The sequence below is a fragment of the Gastrolobium bilobum genome, unplaced genomic scaffold, assembly GCF_033153095.1.
Source record: "Gastrolobium bilobum isolate Gb01-03AN ecotype WA unplaced genomic scaffold, APGP_CSIRO_Gbil_v1 utg6240, whole genome shotgun sequence".
Taxonomy (NCBI): Eukaryota; Viridiplantae; Streptophyta; class Magnoliopsida; order Fabales; family Fabaceae; genus Gastrolobium; species Gastrolobium bilobum.
The window spans coordinates 28403-54006 of record NW_026899377.1 but is presented as its reverse complement, the minus strand read 5'-3'; the positions used below and the strand labels follow the sequence as shown (position 1 = coordinate 54006).

General features: G+C 34.7%; 4 protein-coding genes and 1 long non-coding RNA gene across 6 annotated transcripts; 4 read left to right on the top strand and 1 right to left on the bottom strand.

Moving 5' to 3' along the window:
• The first annotated feature begins 4894 nt into the window (after positions 1-4894).
• On the top strand, positions 4895-7733 carry LOC133290022 (endoglucanase-like). Its single transcript, XM_061488067.1, has 8 exons — positions 4895-5128; positions 5280-5492; positions 5793-5993; positions 6222-6299; positions 6390-6542; positions 6652-6760; positions 7023-7189; positions 7350-7733. Exons 1-8 carry the CDS (start codon positions 4895-4897, stop codon positions 7731-7733), a joined length of 1539 nt encoding a protein of 512 aa, XP_061344051.1.
• A 2639-nt stretch (positions 7734-10372) lies between these two features.
• Positions 10373-11547, bottom strand: LOC133290021 (WRKY transcription factor 22-like). Its single transcript, XM_061488066.1, has 2 exons — positions 11246-11547; positions 10373-10871 (listed from the first exon to the last, which is right to left on the bottom strand). The coding sequence occupies exons 1-2, from the start codon at positions 11545-11547 to the stop codon at positions 10373-10375; spliced, it is 801 nt and encodes a 266-aa protein (XP_061344050.1).
• A 3431-nt stretch (positions 11548-14978) lies between these two features.
• On the top strand, positions 14979-15888 carry LOC133290017 (uncharacterized). The gene is made up of 3 exons (XR_009748570.1): positions 14979-15019; positions 15119-15183; positions 15614-15888. It is a non-coding gene; the product is annotated as an uncharacterized LOC133290017 (long non-coding RNA).
• Positions 15889-17770: 1882 nt separating this feature from the next.
• On the top strand, positions 17771-20569 carry LOC133290026 (meiotic recombination protein SPO11-2). Of its 2 annotated transcripts, none has more exons than XM_061488074.1 (11): positions 17771-17851; positions 17927-18010; positions 18221-18350; positions 18444-18581; positions 18659-18747; positions 18897-19025; positions 19165-19259; positions 19381-19443; positions 19540-19616; positions 19704-19831; positions 20435-20569. In XM_061488074.1, the coding sequence occupies exons 1-11, from the start codon at positions 17771-17773 to the stop codon at positions 20567-20569; spliced, it is 1149 nt and encodes a 382-aa protein (XP_061344058.1). The 2 variants fall into 2 exon arrangements, with proteins under 2 accessions (XP_061344058.1, XP_061344057.1); XM_061488073.1 differs by having other exon boundaries at positions 19704-19858; positions 20438-20569.
• Positions 20570-23491: 2922 nt separating this feature from the next.
• On the top strand, positions 23492-25604 carry LOC133290020 (2-C-methyl-D-erythritol 2,4-cyclodiphosphate synthase, chloroplastic). The gene is made up of 3 exons (XM_061488065.1): positions 23492-23975; positions 24100-24230; positions 25106-25604. Exons 1-3 carry the CDS (start codon positions 23633-23635, stop codon positions 25337-25339), a joined length of 708 nt encoding a protein of 235 aa, XP_061344049.1. The 5' UTR covers positions 23492-23632; the 3' UTR covers positions 25340-25604.

Genomic DNA, 25604 nt, shown 5'->3' with positions numbered 1-25604 from the left:
CCTCACTATCTCCATATCGACCGGGAGCTGAACCAGAGCCTTATCTACTCATCTCCACCCAAAAACCAAAGAGTGAAAAGAAATCCCCAGGATTTCTTTCCAGAAAGGAAAAGGAAGGGGTTCTCAAAAGAAAACCCCAGAATCACTCTCACTTGACACTGAGAAAGCTAAAAAGTAGAAAAGAAATAACAATGCACAAAGGGAAAAAGTGTTTGAGAACTACCTGATTGATGGAAAAGACAACGACGAATATGTAACAATTATGGACAGAACTTCGACAAGAATAAGAAATACAAAGAAAAACCCAAAATGTAGAGGGAATCTCAGGGAACAAGAATAAAAGCAAAGGAAACAGCTTCAGATGAGGAGGTTTGAAGGTGTTAAAAGCCCTTGGGTGCAAAAATTAAAAGACAGCGATGAAAGGGTAATTCCATTAAACATTTAATGAAGGCCATCATGACCTACGAAAAGCAAGGGCGACTCTTGCTCCACGATGCACGGACCACCATTAGCCAAGTGACGCGTGGATTTGCGTAACCGTCATGGTAGTAGCTGAAACGAGCAGTCACTATGATGTGATGGCAACATAGTTGGAGGTAAGCAACCAAGCCCGACTTGAGCCTCGACACCATTCTCGTAACTTTCACCTCGGTTTAGTTTTAGTTCAAATAGGCTGAACCCCAAATAAGTTCCCATGAGAGTTTAATCTAGTCAGTCATCTACCTCGGCCAAGCATGACGAAAGCAATAATAGTTCAATCCAGTGCCAAGATCCTGACATAATGGCCTTGTATAGCTGAGATCTTTCGAAAACTTCTACATCCCAGTAGTCCAAGCTCTCGAACTGCTGGGCTGGGCAACAACTATTATGGACTGGATCCATATCTCAACAATTTATCCAACAAAGGATCAAGGCCTATCCATATGATATCCTAACTAACAGTGGATCAATGAATGAAACTCCTATCCCAGTAGTGACTATAAAAAATTAACAACCTGGAAATATCTAAAGGCCCCAAGCCTATAGAGGTAAACAATATATATAAAGGCTAAAGATCTCAAGTACATACTTTTGAACTCATTTCCTATTGCTGTCAATACTGTGCACACCCCGTCCCCCCACGTATTGGCTATACATCTATTATTAGTGCGCAGTGATTGATACATTGGTATAAAGCCAATACAGCAATGATTGATAACTTAATCCTGGGCCCGTCCCGAATCGGATTAGTTGCGAAGCGATGAACCGATTGGAATATTTAAAAAAAAAAAATTCAAATAAACAACTGAAGATAAGGAAAAATAGAGAGGGTAGCCCGAAGTGATGGTCTGATTAATTGTGCTAATGGCCCATTGGCCCGTTGTATATTGGACGTGGTAGTCGTGGCTTGGGCCTGGTGATGGGACTTACATCTGGACTTCCCAGTTAGCTTCTCACTGAGCCTCCTGGACTTAAAGTTAACTCAAATTAGATTTGCTCAAATTGGGATAGGCCATGCTGCTCAAAGTCCAATCAAATTCAACACACGTATTCTAGCTGGGTTAGCAAAGTTTTGGTGTATAAAATTCCAATCCAAGTGGAAGAAATTGTTGTGTGGATTGACCTGCAAAGAATCAAGGAAATGATATGTTTAATTTTTTCATGATCTTTCTCTAGGTCTTAGGGATTTATTTCTTGATTATCTCTCATTTGTGAATAGATCTCACAACATTAGAATTTCCTAAGCTTCTTTCTATTTTTTTTGGGATTTAGACATTTCTTTCACAAAATAATGATAATAGTAATAACCAAGTGATAAATAATTGTAAATTGTTATATGTATCAAGTCTTTTGTATAAAGGATGGATTCTCTTTTAGTTTAGTTATGGACTCGTACGGCTGTTGGAAAATTTGGAAATATGTAAATGTAACTGAAAAGAGTATTTCGATCATAATGATTTTGCGTCCGGATGATCTTCTTGAGAGTTAGACAAAAGTTTGAGTTATCAAAATTGTTTCGAAGTTCGAACATATAATTTATATTATGGATGCATGGCCAAATGATTTTTGCTAATAAACTATGGGAAATACAACTCTCATTTTACATGATATAATTATCTCATTTTCTCTCACTTCAAAAATCTCACTCTTTCTCGCTCTCTTTAATGGTGAGCTCCACTTGGTTTTTCTCTATAGCATGATAGAATTATTCTCATGTAAAATAAGAATAACATTCCCCATAAATAGTTTATTTGGATGCGTACCAAGTTGTTATGTCAAATTTCAGCTCTTGAACACTGATCATGGTTTCTTATATGGATTTGTATTTAATACCGTATTGATGTGAATTATGCATTAGTAATTTGTATTTTATTTTTTATCAAATCAAGAATAAGTAACAATGTTCACATTTTGTTGTAGTATTTCTCAACCCTTTTTCAAAATTAAAATTAAAAAGGTAATGCTAGACATAGTATTATAACTATTCAGATAGAATATACTTACATGTTAGATGACACAATTCCTTGACTTTTTAGCTATCAATTGTTGGCGATGACTAGATTGAGCGCTCTGTTTGGCAAAAAGTGGTGCACATATAACAGAAACTTACGACCCTCAAGTTAAGGTACGATCAAGTGTCAACTAAGATCCATATTTGAGAGTTTGATCTATGCATTTATAAGTTATAGGAGCTTCTCCATTATCATGGAGAAAATCATGAAAATACTGTAGACCAAGAGATATCATTGTTCCTATATCATCATGTTGTGATAGACTGATAGGTGACAACTTAAAATTATCACTCCATTTGGAGCTGAAATGTTTGTGCATGGAGTAAATAAACTGGGCCAAAATATGAGTCCAGTATGAACGTCCAGGACAATAACTATAAAGTTTCATAAAACTCAATTATAACTACAGAATAAAAATTTGAGAAGTACTTATTGAAAACAGTTACAATAAGTAAGAAGTGTATGTAATTTTAAATTTACATTGAATTATATAATAATAATATTTAAAACCAAAAACAAAATTAATTTGAAAGCAAATGAGAAAAATCATTCCTTTATTATTTTCATAGCTTCATTTGATTTTATCAAGCAATTGTCGGTTGCACAAAAAGTGAATTGAAACTTCATGCAAACTTTCTTACAATGTCAGTGATTTAGGTCTGTTATTGTTCCAGAAAATAGTTTTTTTTTTTAGTTTTAAGAACAAATGAAAAAAAAAACTTGTTTTTATTTTTATTTTTAATAGTAAGTGTTTTGTGAAAAAATTCTAAAAATAATATATAATGATCAGTGATCTACTTGTATTTAATGACTCACATAACTAAAAAATATGAGCTGTTAGATATAAATAAAATTAAAAATTAATATTAAGAGTGTAACTTATATTAATGTAAAATAATCCTGACCCAAGAATTAACCTGTAGTTATTTTTCTTTTTCATATTGCTTGAGCTTGGAAGGTTACGTGTTGTGTTCAAATAAAGTAAAATATAATTGAAATAAATTATGGAAAAAGCTAGTATCATAACTTGTCACAAAAAAAGGAGTAACATTTCGCGTAAAAAAGTAAGCACTACTTTTATATATGTTGTGTTAGTATTTTGACTCTCTAAATCAATGGCACATCATAGTTGTGTTTAAATTATGGGAGCGTATAAAGTTGCGACACCAACGCTAGTACTCTAGAGTTAATTAGTCCTCATATGATTTGCATACGCATATTAGCACTGGTATTTCTTCTTCACCTTCAATCTCTCAGTTAATTTACGGTGAATGCGTAAACCACATGCAAGTGATTTGTCCTTCCTTATCTGAATAAGAAAAGAAAAGAAAAACAAATTAATCTATCCTATGTATTGCCGAAAGATGTTGGAAAGGAGGAAAGTAATAACGAAGCCGATGATTTTCTTTCAAAATTTGCAGCATAATTTCTGAGAGAATGGTATGTGATCCATGTGATCGGATTGACTTTGATCATTCAGGAATAAGACCCATGTGGATGGGAACAGTAATCACCGAATAGGGTTAATCCAGTTAAGAGTTGAAGCTATGGAACAAGTAGGTCCCACCGAATTTGAGGTTCATTGAACTCAAAAGATTTATGATGTTTGCTGCTATTTTCATATCGGTACGAAAGCATACGATGTACATTTTTCTGAGAAAAATAATGTCCACATGTTATTAAAACACGAAAATATAAATATTTAGAAATGTGAGAGTTTCACATTTTCATATCGGTACGAAAGCATACTTTGAATTATCATAGTGGGAGAGTTTTTATATGGAATCACATGACGACCGAAGATTTCTGATATGAAAGAAAAGCTTATTCAGTTATTTGAGTCAGCGAGAGCTGCAGTGAAATGCTATAACGAACTACATGTATGGCCAATCAAATGTAGCAATTGGAAAGGGAAACGTCAATGCCCATTCTCTTTTTTCAAGAAAACAGATCCGTGCTGCCGAAACATTTTCTTATCTAATGTACTATTCACATATAAAAAACTATTACACCACCTCTCTGTATGAAAATTGGTAATCATAGGTAACCAAAAGAAAAATTAGTAACCATAGGAGTCGCATACGGAGAAGGCATTACTAACACGGAATTATAACAATATATGACGTTCATGGGGAATGGGTCATGTACGTGAATATTTATACCATCTCCGGGACTCGTTTAGTCTCACTTAAATTGTTATGTGCATATAGTTACACGTCAAGCTATCCCCCACTCCACCCTTACATATCTTATATATATGCACGTTCGAGTTGTACATTTTCCTATCCCATTGAGTTAATAGCAGTTAGGTAACGGCCATTCTCTCTCCCTATATATACATATACTAGCAAGTTTAGCTGAATCCTGCAGAGTTAAGAGAGTCACCAAGACACCAAGTCATCATGGGGTACTACTGGGTGGTTAGTTGTGTGTTATTGTGGTGTGCTGTGGTTGGTCGCAATGGACTAGCCATGAGGAATGAGGAGATAATGATTTCCTCAGATAATTATGACTATGCAGATGCTCTTGGCAAATCCATCTTGTTTTTTGAAGGACAACGCTCAGGGAAGTTGCCCACAAGCCAAAGAGTAAAGTGGAGGGGAGACTCGGCTCTCTCTGATGGCAAGCTTCAAAATGTATAACATAATTCCTATATCCTAATATATATATATACTGACCGGTCTTAAAGCTTTGAATGGGGCCTATATAATACAATGCTTGCTATAATTATATATATGTTTATGTGTTTCATAAATTTATTTGTCAATCATCTATTATCTTTGGCAGGTGAATTTAATTGGAGGATACTACGATGCGGGTGATAATGTTAAGTTTGGATGGCCAATGGCATTCACAGTCACATTATTGAGTTGGGCTGCTGTTGAGTACGAGAATGAGATATCTTCAGTGAACCAGCTTGACTACCTCCACAGTGCTATCCGCTGGGGCGCAGACTTCATTTTGCAAGCTCACACTTCACCAACCACCCTCTTTACACAGGCCTGTTTCTATACATTAACAAACACATGCTTTTAAGTTTTAATATATATAGCTAAGTTGTTATGAAATACATATATAAATTCAAATTTGTGGCGCCTATATATTCTCTTTAATATCATAATTTATACATATGAACGAAGCTAGCTAAAAGGTTAACGTGAAAGGTCGTATATAATTGAAAAGAAAAAAGGTGAACCGATAGTATGAAATAGTGCTTGACATTTAAATGGTACATATATACATGTGTTGCATTGTAATTGTAATTATATTATCCGTAGCTCATTAGTATTGTTGTGATAGGTGGGAGATGGAAACGCAGATCACCAATGTTGGGAGCGCCCGGAAGACATGGATACACCGAGGACGCTCTACAAGATTGATGCTAATTCCCCAGGAACTGAAGCTGCAGCTGAATCTGCTGCTGCTCTTTCTGCTGCTTCAATTGTTTTCAACAAAACAGATGCCAATTATTCCTCAAGGCTATTAACCCAGTCAAAATCAGTAAGCAATTCAACGAGCATGATTTATTTTCATTCATGGATTATTATGATCATCATTTGGCTCTATGATCCATTGGTCAGGAGTTGGTTATTACCACTTTCTTACATTGTAATTAAACATGCCTTAAATCCAACAACTTGCTTATAAAAAACTTTATGCGCATTTAAGTTGTTTACGTAGTTGATACAAAATTTACTAATAACCTTTTATATTGATGATGTTTTGCAGTTGTTTGATTTTGCAGACAAGTACAGAGGTTCTTACTCTGGTTCTTGTCCATTTTACTGTTCGTACTCAGGTTACCAGGTAAAAACTGCTCTTGGAAACATATAAACACTAACTAATTTTTCCAAGATCATTCATCAAGACCGTGATTTTTGAATTCTGTACAAAAAGGATGAACTGTTATGGGCAGCTTCTTGGCTATACAAGGCCAGTGGAGAGAGTGAGTTCTTGAGCTACACCATAGACAACCAAGGTTGGAGTCGGGCAGTAACTGAGTTCAGCTGGGATAACAAATTTGTTGGAGCTCAGACATTATTAACAGAGGTCTTTAATTATTTAATTACCAATTACGCACCTACCATATAACAAAGTGGCATTCTTATAGTTATCCTATGTTCGAAGGAAATGACTCATTAATACTACTCCTTTCCAGGAATTCTATGGTGGGAAGAAGGACTTGGCCAAGATTAAGAGTGATGCTGAATCATTTATATGTGCAGTGATGCCAGGAAGTAGCTCACGACAAATTCATCCAACTCCTGGTATATATGTATATATTATTATATTTATGGAAAATATCCGTTTACAAATTTTTGCAAATTATACTATTTATTTTATGAAATACATAGTGTAATTTAATGTATTTACGGGAGTACGTAGTATAGTTTATAAAAATACGATTTTCAAAAATTTATAAAAATAGTTTGTAACCTTCCCCATTTATATATATAGTCAATTACTCTCGTTTCAATCATCATTGTTGCTGACGGAATGAACTGAAGTAGCGTATTATTGTTCACTCAGGCGGGCTTCTGTATACTAGAGATAGTAGTAATTTGCAATATGCCACGAGCTCAACTATGGTGCTATTCATTTTCTCCAAAATCCTAGACAGAAATCATATTGATGGAATCAATTGCGGCTCTGCGCACTTCGCCCCCTCTCAAATTAGAGCCTTTGCGAAAACACAGGTATATATTCTAATCTAACTTTTCTTCTCATACATTATTAAGGCCATACATAAAATTAGTTACAATTACATAAGACAACAAAAGAACAATAATGATCTAACCTTGCAACTAAAAATGTACAAGTTAATCTCAACAGACATGAATGTGTACTGTAATGCAGGTGGATTACATACTAGGAAACAATCCTATGAAGATGTCGTACATGGTGGGATTTGGCAGTAAATACCCAAAGCAATTACATCATAGAGGGTCATCCATACCTTCAATCAAAGTTCACCCGGCTAAGGTTGGTTGCAATGATGGTCAGTCAGAGTATTACTCTTCCCCCAATCCAAATCCCAATACTCATATGGGTGCGATTGTTGGAGGCCCTGATTCCAATGACCGATTCAATGATGAAAGATCTGACTATTCTCATAGCGAGCCTACAACCTATATGAATGCTGCTTTCGTGGGTTCAGTGGCTGCTTTGCTTGGTGAAACCGAACCGAGGAGCTTGCAGTTTCCCCAGATTGATGACTGGAAGGCTAATGAAGCTGATTAGTTTAATATAATCAATCCCTGATTACATACGTGTCTGGTTGATTAAGCCGATATATTATTAATTATCTAACCCGCCATATCCATGTTAAGAAAATCTTCTTGATAAAGCCATTACAAATGAGCTAGTAGTAGCAAGATTTAAATAATTTGTAAGGAATTTTAGGATCAAACCACTGTATTGTCATTATAAATTAAAATCGCGCTCTTATAGTCAGTTATACAGTAAAACCATAAGCGTCTTTCTCTTTATCGGTTATAGAAAAGGGAATATATGTGTATGGACAAATTGCAATCGAATTGCGCTAATTTATCCAATTGAGATTATGTGTGTGTTCGCGTGTGTGATGGAGATTTGCTTCATCTTTTTTTTAAGGTCAAAATATAGAAAGAAAGAAGTCGTTCTCCCTTACAGTTGGGATGCGTCGGTGGCCGGCTGCCTGCCAGGAGTCGGTGGATTGATGCCCCATTTGCATACGAAAAATTCTAGAAAAATAACAGTTGGCAGTTATTATTTGTTAGGGAGCAAGGATTAAGAAATGATGTCATCGATCGTCGTAATCCACATCAAGTTATTTTTTATTTTTAAAGAACTTAGCTAAATTCGCACCTAATTTTCTCGATAAACAAATATAATCGCTTACCCCACACATTATAATATGTGTCCTTTTTGGATGAACTTTTATTCTTACAAAAGTTGTTGTTTTTTTTTAAAAAAGCTCCTTTGAAAATTTTTAGATGTTTGGATAATAATATTTTAAAAAGCAAAATTTTAAATAAAGGTTAAAATGTTGCTTTTTTTAGTCAGTAATTAATTGCTTTTGAATAAAGCAAAAATTAAAAGATAATACAATTTTGTTTTGAAACAAGATAATATAAATTTTTAAAATACATTTTTAACCTCATCCTATCATACTTATTTTATCTCTCCTTATTTTCCGATCATGTTATTTTATTTCTCCTTTATTGTAATTTTATATGTAAAAAATGTCATTTTTTTTAAAAGCTATCCAAACGGATCTTATGTATTGCTGTGAATTTGTCTAGCCGCTGCTTCTTTTTTCGTGAGAAGAATTTACATTTTGGTAACGTAATTTTTTTATGTTTGATGAAATAAATGAGTATTATTTTTTAAATGAAAGGATATGATATAATTTTATTAAAGAATATATGTTTGTGCAAAGTCTAGAGACAGTACTTATAGTTTCTTTAAAAAAAAAATACGTGATTCAGGTTCAGTTTTTTTTTTTTAAAAAAAAAAAAACAAAGGTACACAGTATATAGTCGAAAAACAACAGCAAGTACAACGAAGAGTCTCTTAGGAGGCATTTGTTTGAGGAGAAACCTATTGAATACTAGGGAAATGTAATTACTATAGAAATGGTTGGAAAGTGAGTTTGGTAGGAAAATATAAAAAAAATATTTGGTTGACCGAAATATTACCAAAGAAATTTATTTAAATTTGCAAAATCTATGTTCGGGAGAAACTTCGCACCTGTTTTTTAACTCTCTCAGTTATCCCAAAATATCACATCATAAGTGGTATTTTGTAACAGTGAATTTCATCAAAAAATCAACACAAAAGTTATTTCCCCATCTATCCTATTTGCCTAGTATTTTTTTCAAAAACCTGAACCAAATGTGATATTTTTCAATATCCACTTACAATTTTCTATCAATCCCAAAATAAATCTTTTACCAAACACTACCTTAAGCATTTTATGGTAGATGGTTGGTGAATTAAGTATGTTGGTTTGAATTAATCTTCGACTATCGGCAGATATACTTGAGGAAACTAAAAAAAAAAAGCAACAGCAAGTAAAACTGATCAAATTAAGGAGATATCGCACTCTTAACTTTACTTATATATAAATTAAATAGCCAGTAATTAAGTGAGTTCATATTAATTTTTATGTTAATGATTAAATAACAATTTATTAGCTTTATCAGTCCATAAGTACTACCTAATTTAAATAATAAGTAGTTAAATAAATAACAGACAACTAATTATAATATGGCTAGTATTAAAAAATCTGGTTCTATTTAACTTAGATATGTGACTAAAGTTAAACTTAAAAGGTTGTATCATCAAATATCATTTTTAACATTAACTGCAATTCCGTCGTATGATCATATCAGAGATTACGAAAAATGTTACCAGAAAAAAGAGATTTCGAAAGACGATCAAATTCTTTTGGTACAATAAAAAAGATTACTTGTTTTAGCATGTTAATTACAATTATTTAAAACTAAATAATTAATTAAAACAGTCATTCGGTGCATTTCAAAATTTTAGTTGAATAAATACAGTGAGATCATAGATTATACAGTTTCTAGCCATCAAATAATGAATAAAAAATGGTAGTTTCCCAACAATAAAGAGCGTATGCTCGGGATTGAATTTTATTTCTGGTATTCGGAATGAAGAACGAAAGATTCACTACATAAAAGACAAAACAAAGAAAGTTTGAAAAGAAAGGTAGAGAGGAACCATGGACTATGATCTCCACTCTCCGCGCGCGCAAGAGAAAAATGGCAAGTCACAAACTAGAACTATACGTCATTACGTTAGATTGATTGACGAACCAAGACTCAGCAAAAGTACCATCGATGAAGCCGCAGCCATCTAATGCAAGTTGTTGGTCAAGTCCATTTAGTTTCTCTAGCTAGCTCGATGCTTGGAAACCAACCATCACCATCCACAAAATCTTCCTCTTTCTTCAACACCTTACTCTGTTCAAGCACTTCTTCAATGGACTCCACCACTACAGGTGAAGTCCTTGGAAAGAGAAGTACTGCTGTGGAATTAGGAGTAAAAGTGTTTTGATCATGAGTGCTTGGAGGTGCAATTATCGAACTGTTTTTCTTCTGTTTGTTCCCTGCTCGTGGGTTTTTGCGAGTTGGGTGAGGATGACTATGTTCTGCTGTGTAGGTAACTATGAAAACTTCAGGATCCAAATGGCTCCGTTCCACCAGTTTCCTAGCCAAACATCCTTTGTAGCTGCTACACCTATAATAGCTACGTGGATAGGGAGATCCCTTTATTGGTTTCTGTCCATATTTACGCCATGCCCATGGGTCGGAAACACCATCTGCTGCTGTCACATACTTCACCCTCTTGTTCTTCTTGCTGAATTTATCACTAATTAATGCACAACATTATACTACATACTCAGAATACTCAGACTATTGTTGAAAATCGACAATACACAAATCTAAAAAGAAAAAAGAAAAGAAAAAAGAGAGAAAGAATAGACACAGCAATTTATATTGGTTCATCCAATTAAGGTTACGTCCAGTTTGTCTGTACTATATTCTCTCCGCCGCCACTCGTTACAAGTCACTCGATTTACAAGGAATATAGAAATAGGATTAGAAAACCCTAACAACATGCGAAGTATGAGCCATACCCACCAACTATTACATAATTAGGAAACTTTGACCTTTTTTTAATGTAAATGATCAATCTCAATATTCATATATTTAATTGAATGAATATATAATTATATAACCGACCTTCTTTTACAACATTTAGATGCTGCTGGATCTCGCAAATCTTGTACAGCTACTTTGTTTGATGGTACTTTGACTTCTTCGGTTTCTTCAGGGATAGGGAGGGAAATTGTAGAGATGGAAAGAGGTTTGTATAACTCTTCCAATTCATCGACGACCGTTGTGGTTTCTGAGAATTCCTGAAAATTGCAAAGTAGGTCACCTTGTTCACAACAGAAATGAGAAAAACTAAGATGTGGGGTGTCCATGGTGGTGGCTGGGGCCTCACTGATGCATCCCACAATAGCTTGCAGATCCCAGTCCATGAAGCGTGCAAGTTCTTCCACCAGCAAATCGCAGCTATATAGGAAGCGTAATGATGGAGGTAAAGGAGATCAATTAGTCAAGAAGAAATAAAGAGGAGGGTGTGTTGGTTGACTAGAATTACAAATGGAAGCAAGAGTTCTTGCAAGGAGGGTTTTGGAGAAATGTCAACCTAGGTTCGGCTATAATAATCACTGTATATAAAAAAGGAGCAAGCTTCATTACTTTGTGCTTTGAGCCTTTTGAATATATGCGTCTTTTGCTTTAAAGTTCAAACTATGTAGCAATAGCATCTTTTTTATGTCATACCGGAGTGCTATCTTAGAATTTTCTCCAAACTGTCCATTGTTTTTGAGCTGGATTGCGTTTCAGTTTGAGAGGCTTAATAATAATTTTTGTTTTCTTTTTTATTGGAGAAACTTATTTTTACTGTATCAATTGTAATTATCTCACTCGATCTGGGATCTCATTTGATTAATTTGTGAGACTTGGTGTATAAGATAATGGTAATCTTCAAAGAGGAAGTAAGAAATTTTCCTACTAAATCAACTTTTTTTCTTTTCTTGTTTTTTTTCGGCGGCTTATTCATATGGATTTCACAGGGCAGTCACCCTGAATATAGCTCCCGCCCTTGTTGAAGGACCACTCTCCTTTTGGGTACCACTACTCCCTTACGATGCATGTATTGGCTAGGACAACCAAACCTTCTCGCTTCTTTCTTAATTACCCTGCCCTCTGTATCAGGGGAACAATTCAGCTATTAATTGGTGCGGGGGCCAAAAGTAAAATAGTTAAATAAATTAAAATTTAATTACATCCTGTCATCAATAATTTAAATTCTATTATTTCGAGTTCATCCGTTCTTATTTTTATGAAGAACGAAGAACAATCTTATAAAAACTAAAAAGCAGTGCATGAAGACAAGTAATTGATATTTAATATTTGTGATCACGGGAGGCTAGGCCAGATTTGTCAAGTGGGTCCGAGGAGAGTTTGTGACCGAAGATTATCCTCAATGGACTAAGTTAGCACAACGCTAACAAGTGGATTCGACACCATAATCCCTTAAATAATGGTGATTTATTGGCTCCGCCAGAGTTGGTGAATAGTGATTCATATCAAACGGGGCAAGATTACCCGACTCATAACATTATATGAAAATAATCTAACAAGTAAGAACAACATATACCACCAGAAAGATCAACAAGAGAAACAATATAACTATAAATTTAGAAAAGGAAGAAGGATTCCCTTTTCGAAAATCCCCGAATTTTTTTTGGAAAACTGAAGAAGTAGGATCAAAAACTTGTTTTCAATATTTAGAAGGATTTTTATTTCACAGAGAGAGACTATAATAAAGACTCATTACGATTTTGGACTTCAAAGAAATTCTTACATATATAACACTCAGATGATCCTATCAAATGGTTACAACATTTATTTATAGACTCAGACTTTGGAGTTGAAAATTCAAATTTTAAGCATACTAAAGAATCCTTTCTCTTCTGTGCAAGGTACATATTTTGGGTTCAATCATCACATCAGAATAGAGAAAGATTCTTTTTACAAAGTAACTAAATAAAGAAAGTTTACAGATAACAAATAAAAGACTGACACTTATTTTAAGACTACCCTTATCGACACTAATATTTACAATAAAACCCGCAGACACTTGATACAAAAGATGCTGCCTTCACAATATAGCCTGTTGCTTCTAACAAGATTCTTCATTATTGTACTACCAAGGATGCTTTGAAATAAAGATGTCCGAAGATAAGATTTATTGACAGATTATGCTGAACCTAGTTTTAGACCCTATGATCTATGTTTAGTGTTAGACTCCCTAGATACAATCGGTAGACAAAACATAAATGATAGGGTCTAAAACTAGGTTCAGCATAATCTGTCAAGAAATCTTATCTTCGGACATCTTTATTTCAAAGCATCCTTGGTAGTATAATAATGAAGAGTCTCGTGAGAAGCAACAGGCTATATTGTGAAGGCATTATCTTTTGTATCAAGTGTCGGCAAGTTTTATTGTAAATATTAGTGTCGGTAAGGGTAGTCTTAAAATAAGTGTCATTCTTTTATTTGTTATAAGTAAACTTTCTTTATTTAGTTAATTTGTAAAAAGAATCTTTCTCTATTTTGATGTGACGATAGGGTCCAAAATGTGTACCCAGTATAGAAGAGAAATGATTCTTTAGTATGTTTAAAATCCAAAGTCTGAGTCTATAAATAACTGTGTTAACCATTTGATAGGATTATTGAGTGTTATATATGTAAGAATTTCTCTGAAGTCCAAAATCACAATGAGTCTTTACTATACTTCTCTATGTGAATTTATTTGATGTAGAGCCTTACTCATAAAAAAAAAAAAACTATCAACTTGGTAGCTTAGCCCATTGGTAGGTTGTCTTCCACCATGAGCTTCTTAGATCCGTTTCTTTCCATTTCTTATAATAGCCCATCTTAATTAATTAGTAAATCAAGTGTAATTAATAAATTAAACATGTTTTAGTGAGTAAAATTAAGTATAAGGCTTAATTAAATGAATCTGAGTCACTTTGGAGTTAAAAAGTGTACTCAGTGAAAATTAAGGGGTATAAATGGGTACTGGTGAAAGTGCCCAAAATATAAAAATAAAAATATAAATATCCCTAGAATAATATTCCAGACTTTTGGGTAAAGTTTGGTAAGTATTGGAGTTGAATAGATAGACGAACCAATATCCGCTTAAAGCCACTTAACCTATGTTAAGTGACTTAAGCTACTAAAAGAACCCATTTCCCCCCCCCCCTTTCCCCGTCGAGCCAGAAACAGAGAGAAGAAGAAGAAGAAGGAGAAATGAGGGAGAAGGAAGGGAGGAAGAGAGAGAGAGATCAAACCTTGACCGTTTTGGGTGATTCAAAAGCCTAAATCGCTTAGAATCTCGCCCTCTTTCATAATCCTTGCTTTGTTTTGAGTGGGGAGCATTGTGGAGAGGGATATTGCCTCTCAAAAATTCGGCCATTGGAGAGATTTTGGGGTTATGGGAAGTTCAACCTCCATGGGAGCTTGAGGAACACTCCTTGCTTGGTTGTGTGACCATTGATGGTAAGATTCTAACCCTTGAACCTCATGATTCCTTGAAATTTGCATGAGTTAGGGTTTATGAATAGTGTTTTAGGGATTTTGATGAAATGTTGTTAAATTAGCTATGTTCTAGGAAGAATGGAGCTTAGAGCATGTTGTGAAAAATGCTAGGAACGACATTTAATCGGTGAAAATGAGCTTAGATAGCTAAATGAGTATACTTGTAAAATAGCAAGAATATGATGCTTGATATTGGATTTCTTGCATTGTTAATAAATGGTTTGGCTTGGTTGATTGGTGATTGTGTCCTAATGATGTCTAGGATTGAGACACTTGGACCGACCTTGAGTGATCAACAGCTTGAGCAAGCTATGGAGCTTGAGTAGCTCATTGGAATTGGTAAGCTCATACTTGTGTAGTGTTTTGAATTGAGTAGTTGATGGTTGATTGTGAAATACTCTTGGATGCAATGTGTTGATTGCATTACACCATGTGTAGGTGTTGGTTTTGGAGTAGAGTATTGTTGACATTGGTGGTGAACAAAGGTCGAATTGAAGCTTGAGGTAAGCCTTCGGACCTTGGGTGTAATTCCCTTGATTGTTCCACCAAGCCCTGAAAGGGTAGTGGTGATTATAGTGTATATAAATGCAATGAAATAGTGTAATGCTTTGTTATACGTATGTGTATGCATTTGGTGTGGCATAGGATGGTGTTTCCCTATGTGGTATGTTGCATCACGATGCGTAAATCATACTTGGTAGTTAGCTGGCCAGTAGGACTATTTGCATCTGAGTTTCCTTAGGACAGCTTGAGAGCTCGAGGGATTTCTTCTGGAGATGTATTGCACTTTGCATAGATATGTATTTACTGCATTATTATTGTTATTGCTATTACACTGATATGGAACTGTGGGGTGGAGAGATGCTCCAAGGACCCCTGGTTTACTGGATATATTCGTATATCTCACCCCGTGTTGTGGGGACCCCCTTTCAGGTAAGGATGCTGCAGGAGCCTCTGGTGGCAAGTGGCCATATCTGGATTATGCATGAAATGTGGCATTTCTTTTGAGTTTATGCATGCCTTTTGTAGTTGACATGTATAGGATTTTATTTTGAAAGCCCATGGTCATTTGTATATCTTGATTCATTGGATGAACTTAGCCTATGCTCATGCCTTTGGTTACACCTTTTGTTGATGGGAGCCAAGGGAATGATCATAGTGTTTTGTAAGCTAAGTTCTATGATTTGTAAAGGATATGTAATGTAAATGATGCCTACTTGAAATTCAATATATGTATGCTTGTTATGTATTGAGTTGTTGAATTGGTTGGGCTGAAAATCAATTAGGTACCCTTTGTTTAAATTGGTAAACGATGAGAAAACAAAGGTCATGCTGCCCAAATTCTAGCTAAATCTCATGAGGAGAGGTTGGATGAGTGCTAGGATTTAGTTTTGGGGCATGGACAATTGGGGTTTGTAATGGGGATGCATATTCCCCTAGGCTTGGACTTGAAAAATGTGGGAATTGGAATTCCCTGGCAGCGCGCTTAAGCGCCCAGGAGCGCGCCCAAGCGCCCTGCTGCCCCTGTGAGTGGCAATGCATTCGGCCTCCTCGCGCTGGAGCGCCCAAGTGGGGGCTTAAGCGCCCAGGATTGCGCGCTGGAGCGCCCTGGCTTGCGCTGGAGCGCCCTTCGCTGCAGAAAGATGGGATGCTTACTGTCCCCTCGTGTTTTAGCGCCCAGAGTGGGGCTTAAGCGCCCAGGGTTGCGCGCTTGAGCGCCCTGGTCCGCGCTTGAGCGCCCTTAGCCACTGAAGGAGGAGATGCTTCTATCTCTGCGCGCTAAAACGTCCCAATGGGAGCTTGAGCGCCCAGGATAGCGCGCTTGAGCGCCCTGATGCGCGCTTAAGCGCCCATTCACACTGAAATACCTGATGCATCCTGCCTCCGTGCGCTTAAGCGCCCAGGTGGAGGCTTTAGCGCCCGATAGCGCGCGCTGAAGCGCGCGGGGCCTGTGACCAACATTCTCTTGTGTTGCTTCAAATTGTCCTAACTTGGGCTACAGTGCTCCGATTTGAGCGCGGTTTGAAGCCACGAGTAGCTAATGAAGAGATCTGCAATATAGCAGAAGTTGTGAAATAAATAAGAAGTAAATTAATGGTTTAAAAATAGAATAAGAACATGATGTTAAGCTTAATTTATCTGATTCCGCAAGGTAATACGGTTATGATCACGAAATTGGGTATTATAAATTCGGCATGTTTTAAAATGAAAAATTTATCCGGATTTTAATTAAACCCATGTAATTGTAACTGCGCTTAATATCATAATGCGATGTTAACAAACCGGTTCTAGAACGGGGTGTTACATTTCTCACGTCAAATTTTTACATCTAAATATACTCATCGTTCATGGCTTCTTTGGTGACCGATATCCATTTTCTTATGGGTACCATTATTCAAAGTTGTGTTAAATATTTATTGACTGTAGATTGTATTGAATAAATTTTTAAGCATTTATCATAAAATTATCAATTGATAAATATTTGATAAATTCATCTGCATATGTCTTATAAGAATATGGTACGATCTTATAAGCATAACAATAATATTCAAAAACTTATATCCAAAAACAATTCACACATACAAATACCAAAATAATTCGTTGGATGAAGACCTTATTACTAGGTCAATTAGTCAAGGGCTTCAACCTTTACAAACTTAAAAGGAAAATTTTCTATCACACTCATATAAAAATGAATGGCTCCCACTAATTGATATAGATATTTTTTTTCTATACAATGAAATCCAAGTATTTTTATGTAAATGTGATAAAAAAATTTTTTTACAACAAAACCAGAAACATTTTCCCCTAATTTTAATGATTTATATTGTAATCTAAATGAATATTCTCAAATCATTAGAGAAGTTTAATTATTTTGAATCTTATATAGTATTTGTATTTTAATGATAATTTATTATAAAGAAAATTACAAATATCGTGTTTATTGTTTGGCAAATCTTTGTACGGTTAAAAGTTGTAGAAAGGATATAAAAATAAAATAAAATTGTAGAAGGCAATCACGGGAACCTCCCATCCTGCATTGCGCGCCAATCATACAGTTATCGAAATTTTGGGATTTCAAACTCTCCAATGGAGGATCTTCATAACACGACGCTAAAGTTCTTCTCCGATCAAGAGCTTTGTTATGCCGATATCGTCCCTCCTGCTCAGGTAATACTCTTTCATCTTCCAATCTCTATGTTTTGAACTCCGAATGGCGTGCCGGTTTTGTTTTGATGCATGCAGGTCCGAGCAAGAATTGAAGTTTCGGTACTCAATTTTCTCAAAATATTGAATGCATCGAACCCTGCCATCTCAGATTTGCCTCTGGTACCCTCATCATCTCCATATTCTTAGATTCGATTATAATGATATGCTAAGTCACTGTTTCGGCTTGATAAGTTCTAATCACCGGTTTGGAAATTGTTAGCTTCATTTTTATTTTAATTAATTCCACATTATCTTTTCTTGACTTGTTTTCCAATGAATGAACAAATATATATTCCTAATTTTAGCTTAGTAATCTCAAGAAATGAACAGATTCAGAGAAAATTGAGCAACAGTCGAGTGAATCATGGCCTCTTGACCGAATTATCATGTATTTTTCTCTCCCATTCCGTATCTACAAGGTCTCTGATGAGACCTAATGCTGCAAAGGCCTTTGTTAGGGGTACAGACTACAAATACAGTCTTTCATTTTTCTGTACTTCCTTTTCCTTCAAAGAAATTTTACGTTTCTGAGTTATAAATTTCTCACTTGTAGTGTGGAAGGTGATGGAGATGTGCTATCAGATATTGCTTAAGGAAAAGCGTGTCACCCAGAGGGAGCTCTACTACAAGCTGCTGTGTGATTCGCCACATCTGTTTCCTTCTCAAACAGTTGTCAACAGGACAATCCAAGGTTATTATCACTGTCTTGTTTGCTTCAAGTTTGATGTCTTGGTGTTTTAAATGAGAAGATCAATCTGCGCCAAACAGAGCTTGTAGCATTGCTTCGGTGCAGCAGATACAGTCTTGGAATTATGGCATCTAGTCGAGGACTCATAGCTGGCCGCCTGATTTTGCAGGTATTTTATGAACCCTTAATATTTCTGGGATATTAGACAGATGCTTAGGGTATTGTATATGGAGTAGTGAAATGTTATGTAGTACTGTTTGATGAAATGCTGCAATCAAAAACATTACTCACTTCTAGTTTCCAATTTTTCATGCACAGGAACCTGGCAAAGAGGTTGTCGATTGCTCTGTATGTGGGTCTTCTGGACAAGCAATTTCTGGTGACTTGAATTTGTTAGGAAACTTGATTCTAAATGCAGACGCACGGTACGTTATAATTGTGGAAAAGGTGAGTTTGTTAAAGGAAATTTGGTTTAATCAAATTCCTAATTTCAATGACCAATTACATCATGTTGCTTTGAAAAGTTCCATATTTTCCCAAAGGAAGAAATATGCGTTTTAATACAAAAATAATTGGTTCTGTTTAGCATGCAATATTTCAGAGGCTTACTGAGGATCGGTTTTTTCATCAAATTCCAAGCATTCTTATCACGGCTAAAGGTTACCCTGATATGGCCACAAGGTACTGTTAGCAGGATAGAGAACTTAATAACTTCATACTTGACACTACCATATCATATATGGTAGTTCTGATCTACTGATATAAGTGCTTTAATGTCTGAAATTCTGAAGTTTAAATGCAGATTTCTTCTTCATCGAATCAGTCGAGCTTTGCCAGACTTGCCAATTTTAGCGTTGGTGGATTGGTACGATTCCTTGCCTTAGTTCAGAAATACAACTTTTGTCTGTAACCTTTAAAAAAATGTTATTGCTAATTTGTATCTCCTTGCCCACATTTAAAGGAATCCAGCTGGATTAGCGATTCTATGCACCTTCAAATTTGGAAGTGTAGGAATGGGCCTAGAGGCATATAAATACGGTAGTGTTATAATCTCATTATAACACAAAGCATACAAGCTCTAATATGTTGGAATGTAATGTAATGTTTTTATTTTGCACTATCTAGCCTGCAACGTCAAGTGGTTAGGACTGCGGGGGCATGATCTACCCTTGCTGCCAGACCAATCTCTCGTTCCATTGAAGCCAAAAGATCTGCAAATTGCTCAAAGCTTGATGTCCTCGGGAATCTTGGAGGTAAATTACCCAGAACCTCTGAATATTGCCCCTACTCTTACTTGCCTACCCTGGAGTCATGTATAGTGATTTTTTTCTCATCACTTTCACTTACCTAATTTTTGTGCTGCTTAAATTTTTGTACGAGAAATTTTGGCATAGATACCGATTGTAATTTGTACCTTTTGGTAGGATTCCACGAGTCCTACATTCTTAGATGCCTATCTTGTGTCAGAATTGTATATGTATATAGGTACTGCATAAGAACTAATCTATAAGAATTGTTATTAAAATGTAGGAAAAAGTTCACCGATGGCCACGTGGTGTGGTTTGCTTCAGAATCACCTATGTTCCTGTAATTATTTTTTATCACATATGCCCCTGTGCTTTGTAAAAAATAAAAAACCACAGGGGCATATGTGATAAAAAATATACCCTTTTGCAAACCACAGGAGCATATGTGATAGAAAAAAAACTACAGGAACATAAATAATTCTGAAGCAAATCACAAGGGCATTGGTGAACTTTTCTGTAATGTGCACCAAGCATCTCCCATCCCTAAAGCTTTCAAAAGATTCTCTTCAACTGAAGGGTGTTTTCAATTAGCTAAATGTTGTTTAACAGGAGACTTACAAGGAAGAGCTCGCCTTAATGGTTCAGAGCGGAAGGAGAGCTGAAATCGAGGCCCTATATTTTCATGGATACGATTATTTGGGGAAGTACATTGCTAAAAAAATAGTACAGTCCGATTATGTATGACGAATACTCAATACTATGTTTAAAGCCATAAAATAGAAAAGGGAAGCGGTTTTCCTTAGAATCATTTACACTCTTGTGATTTTTTTTTAATCACTTGTCTCGCTTGTAGTTTTTTCGCTCCAAGTTCAATTTTAACACTAATATAGATTTTCCTCACCCGACCCTTTTGCCCCCTTAAAGAAACCACTTTGAAGTTGTTTTCTCAGTCATCTTTAGCAGGATGATGAAAAAAACTACAAGTTCAATTTTAACACTAATATAGATTTTCCTCACCCGACCCTTTTGCCCCCTTAAAGAAACCACTTTGAAGTTGTTTTCTCAGTCATCTTTAGCAGGATGATGAAGGATACCAGCGAGACTAGGTTTATCAGAAAAACGTTTCAAAATTCCTTTCCTAAATTTCTACAAAATCAACATTGTTTGGATGTGAGAACTTGGAAGATTACCATTAGATGGCAACTGTCTAGGTACAGTAAGAACTATCCCTGATGAGAATCAAGATGTATCTTAGTTCTACCGTTGAAAAGTGTAACCAACTGACGGAAAAGATTGTGGTATAGAAATTGTTAATTTTACAAATGTTGTTGGTTTGCAGCTAATGTCAATGGCGGAGCCTGAGAATTTTTTAGAGGGCAAAATTATAATGTAAATTTTTTCTTTAAAATTATAATTATTTATGACAAAAAAATAATAATGCTAACAATTAAATATTTCTATAGATTTTGAAAGGGATAGGCATTAGATATATAACAAAAAAATTATAAATAATATGAACTTTTAGATGTTTATATAAATTTAAAGGGAAACGAATGTGCCTGCTAACCCCCTCCCTCCCTCGCTTTACCACTGGTTAATGCAATCTTCTGTTAAGCAAATATAAGAACAATCGCTATAACGCTTTCTCAAATTTTTTTCTATTTTTTTTTTTTTCTATTTTTTTTTCTTTTTATTTCTATACAAAGCAGGTCTTAATTTTCATCTTAGCTAGAATGCAAGGTCTATTCATGTTTAAACCCCACAATATGGATAATGTTGAGCTATGTTGCAAGGACACAGAATATGAGATATGATAGGACATAATATCAACATATCGACACGTAATTTTAAAAAATATTAAATTTTAATATGTTAGAACACGTTTATTTCTATTTAACATGTTACATCTAGTACATATAATAGCTCATAATAAAGCAAAAATAATTTTTATGCCTTATTAATTTTTCGTGTTAAATTTCATATAAAAAAATATTTGATTTATAAATTAATTTTTTATGTTTTATTAAAAAGATAAAATAAAAAAATTTGGAATATTTAAAAAAAAAATAAAAAATTTAGAGTTGATCGTGTATCAAAAAATATTAACTATATGTCATATGCGTATCGATATCCAACACGTATGTTTTCTAAACAAATGTGTCTCCATGTATCAGAAATACTAAAGGCGTTTGATACAAGATATTTTGTAAAATTCTCGAGAAACTGAGTTTTTCTAAATTTTTAATTTTTAAATATTATCGTAAATGAAATATTTTCATCATATTTCTGAAAATTGAAATTTCTGAAAAAAAAAAAAAAAAACGCCTGTATCGTTACAATGCAATGATATCAACGTTTTAAATGTTTGGTCAAGAAGAGGATTCAGAAAGCAACTCCAAAGTAGGTTTTCCAAAAGCGGACAAAATAGTCGGATTAACTAAATCTTTAACGGTATTAAAAATAGGAAAAAATGTTTATTTTTTTAAATGATACAATTTATATCCTTTCAATCTCATGAAGAGATGGAACCTACACTTTTATATTTTTTTGTCTACTCTCTCTTTCTTCTCCTTTATCTATCTTTTACTCTTACTTAAAATGACACAACTTTACATCCTTTAAAATGATACACGTTTTTTCCTTAAAAATAACTTGGATGGAAAATATTATGATGGATGTAAGCGATTAAAAAAAGGGATAGCATTTGTCATGTTAGAGGAATTAAGTTTTTATCCTGCATTTACAAATTTAGCATAGTAATCAATGTCTTTATAACATGACTTATCAAGTTTCCTATAACATTATTTTTATATTTCCCTTAAAAAATATATGAGATAAGTGATGTAAAGGAAAACAAAATGCATATGATTTTTTTTTAAAAAAAAAAACAAAGAAAGTAATTAGGAAAAAGGTTATTCTTAGAATTTTTTTTGTATTTATTCGAGCTTCCAAATAGTTAAATTCCTCAATTCAAAATTAGATAGAGTGTTCCTATGAATTTTTCAAATTTTACGAAATATATTAGCGCAATTTACTCTGTAAATAAAAAGCATATACTTGTTACAAAAAAAAAAAGCATATAATTTACATTCGGCATGCATTTTTGACTCTCAAAATTTACTTTGATGTTAACTTAATAAAAAATTATTTCTCGTTCAGTCCGATTAGCGAGTGTGGGGAGGAGAAAATTTTGATGCTAACTTGATGTTTGCGAAAAAAAATGATTATATTTTGGGTCTAATTAACATATATTTACAAAAAAAAATGTAGTACATTTTTTCTTCTTTCTATTTTGATAATTTTACATGATGTTATCTTACCATGCATGTTTAAAAGCCATTTTTTTAATCAAAAGGTGTGACAGAACTAAATAAGTAAATATAGAGAAGCAGAATGTAAGCTAAATGAAAGATAATTTAGTCATAGTAATTTGATATCGAAGTCAGATAATAACATAAAATACTTAAAAGGATTAATTTTTTGTTTCTATTGTAAAAAAAAAAATATTTTTCTCAGACTCGTATAAAAATAAATGAGAAAAAGAAAAAAAATTCTGTAGCAAAAATAAATTTTTTTTATACAAAAGCTGAAAATACAAAGCATTAATTTTCTTTCTTTCTTTTGTTTTATTTTATTTTTTGGAAATTTCTAATGTGTGAATCTCAGCATCCATTTGTCGCTGCCAATCACTTGTCTCCTCTGGTCTCACTACAGAATATGCCGTTCTGTGCCGCTCAAATAACCATGTGTCGTGACTGAAGTTGTTGGTCACCATTTCATAGCACAGCGTCCTCAACGTCAACGGCTATGGCGGCATCTTCCTTTACAGCAACTTCTATCCCCTTCCCATTCACAATAACCACTAAACCCTCTCATCTATTTTCCTTCTCTTGTTCTTTTCCTCTCAAACATCATACCCTCCTTCCGAACCTCCATCTCCGACCATCTTCAACTGTCTCAGCCTCAGCAGCTGCAACTCCAACCACCTCCATCCAAATCGACGAATCTCCAGTCTCCGCCACTCCTTCCAAGGCTCTTCCCTTTCGGGTCGGGCACGGTTTTGACCTCCACCGGTTAGAACCCGGTTACCCCTTAATCATTGGTGGAATTAACATACCCCACGATAGGGGTTGCGAGGCTCATTCCGATGGTAATTCAATTGTATTCCCCCTTTTGATTTTTAATATTTCAAATTTTAAAATTCCATTTTTTTTGTTAATTTTCATTTTTTCAAGAGTATGAGGATGATGGGCTATGTTGGTTGTTGGGTACAGGGGATGTTCTGCTTCACTGCGTGGTGGATGCAATTTTGGGGGCTTTAGGTCTTCCTGATATAGGGCAGATATTTCCGGATTCAGATCCTAAGTGGAAGGGTTGTGCCTCTTCGGTGTTCATCCAAGAATCTGTGAGTAATATCCCACGAACATAGCTTGCTGTCTTCTTTATTTTCTCCTTTGAAATCTGATACTAGTTTTAGGCATTAGTGTCTCCATTTTTTTTTAAAATATTATGATTTTGATTTAATCCTTAATTCCTTGTACTGGGAATAAATTTAAAGGCCATCAATTGTTTACTAGAATTATCTGTCTTTTCATTCACAAGTAGTAATCCCATTTCAAATTTTCAATGGATAATTCATGGATACTGCATACCCTTCAAATTAGTTTGCAGAGTTATAACTCAAATGGTTGCTAAAATTTAAGCATGTTGTGCCATCTTTGGGTAGCTTCTTTGGTCAACTCAGAGAGATCAGTAGATAGTTCTTTGAATTTGAGATGACATACTTTATCAACCGATCTTCAACTTCAGTTTGTTAATATGTCAATATCATTCAGCAAAAGAGATAAACCGAAGAGTAGAGATTATGCTCGAGGAAATTGAACTCAGAAAGAATTAGCTTTTTGATGTTAGTTACATGAACGGATCGTGCTTAATCAGGACCAAATTCCTATTCAAGTGTATATGAGGGTAAATAATAATGTCTCTTGTCCAACCAAAAATGTGCTAGTTATTAAATATGTAAATATATTGCCGTCTAACAGTGATTCCTCTTTTGAAGAGCTACTCAATTTTCAACTCTGCATTTACTATTTGTTTTAGCAGTTGTTAAATGCCATTTGCTTCAATTTGCATTTGCATTTGCTGCGTGATGGCTGTACGAGGGAAATCATATTTGGTGTTTGAAAGTTTTTTTTCCTATGAATATGATTGAAGATAAGTATGTACTACTCCCAGATATTTTATCGGGTATTTTCTAATCTGTGTTGTGTTATTTTGCAGGTGAGGCTTATGCATGACGCAGGTTATGATATTGGAAATTTAGATGCTACGTTGATACTTCAGAGGCCAAAGCTAAGTCCACACAAGGATGCTATCAAGGCCAATTTAGCTGCACTGCTTGGAGTTGACTCTTCTGTTGTAAATATCAAAGCAAAAACTCATGAAAAGGTAGACAGCCTTGGAGAAAATAGAAGTATAGCGGCTCACACAGTGGTTCTTCTAATGAAGAAATGAGGTGAGAAGCTGGAAATATCATGAAGGACATGAAAGAATTATAATTTGTAAAAATTACTGTAAATTTTATAAATTATGCTTTATTAGCTTCTAGTGTACTGTTTAATGCTTATACGGATCTTATAGCTCACTCGGGCTGCTAGTTATTGGTTTAACGCTTACCTCACAACTTGCTAAGAATTTGGTTCCTATCTTTTAGTTTTTTGGTATTTAGGGGACCCCTGTGTAGGTTTGAACGGCAGAAATATTTATTTAAGTCAGAAAC

Coding starts and splice junctions, on each gene's coding strand:
- LOC133290022 (XM_061488067.1), top strand. CDS start 4,895: ATGGGGTACTACTGGGTGGTTAGTTGTGTGTTATTGTGGTGTGCTGTG. Junction 6,761..7,022: donor ACAAATTCATCCAACTCCTG/GTATATATGTAT, acceptor TTGTTCACTCAG/GCGGGCTTCTGTATACTAGA. Junction 7,190..7,349: donor GAGCCTTTGCGAAAACACAG/GTATATATTCTA, acceptor ACTGTAATGCAG/GTGGATTACATACTAGGAAA.
- LOC133290021 (XM_061488066.1), bottom strand. CDS start 11,547: ATGGACTGGGATCTGCAAGCTATTGTGGGATGCATCAGTGAGGCCCCA. Junction 10,872..11,245: donor TCTAAATGTTGTAAAAGAAG/GTCGGTTATATA, acceptor TGCATTAATTAG/TGATAAATTCAGCAAGAAGA.
- LOC133290026 (XM_061488073.1), top strand. CDS start 17,771: ATGGAGGATCTTCATAACACGACGCTAAAGTTCTTCTCCGATCAAGAG. Junction 19,026..19,164: donor ACGTTATAATTGTGGAAAAG/GTGAGTTTGTTA, acceptor GGTTCTGTTTAG/CATGCAATATTTCAGAGGCT. Junction 19,260..19,380: donor TACCCTGATATGGCCACAAG/GTACTGTTAGCA, acceptor GTTTAAATGCAG/ATTTCTTCTTCATCGAATCA.
- LOC133290020 (XM_061488065.1), top strand. CDS start 23,633: ATGGCGGCATCTTCCTTTACAGCAACTTCTATCCCCTTCCCATTCACA. Junction 23,976..24,099: donor TTGCGAGGCTCATTCCGATG/GTAATTCAATTG, acceptor TGTTGGGTACAG/GGGATGTTCTGCTTCACTGC. Junction 24,231..25,105: donor CGGTGTTCATCCAAGAATCT/GTGAGTAATATC, acceptor GTTATTTTGCAG/GTGAGGCTTATGCATGACGC.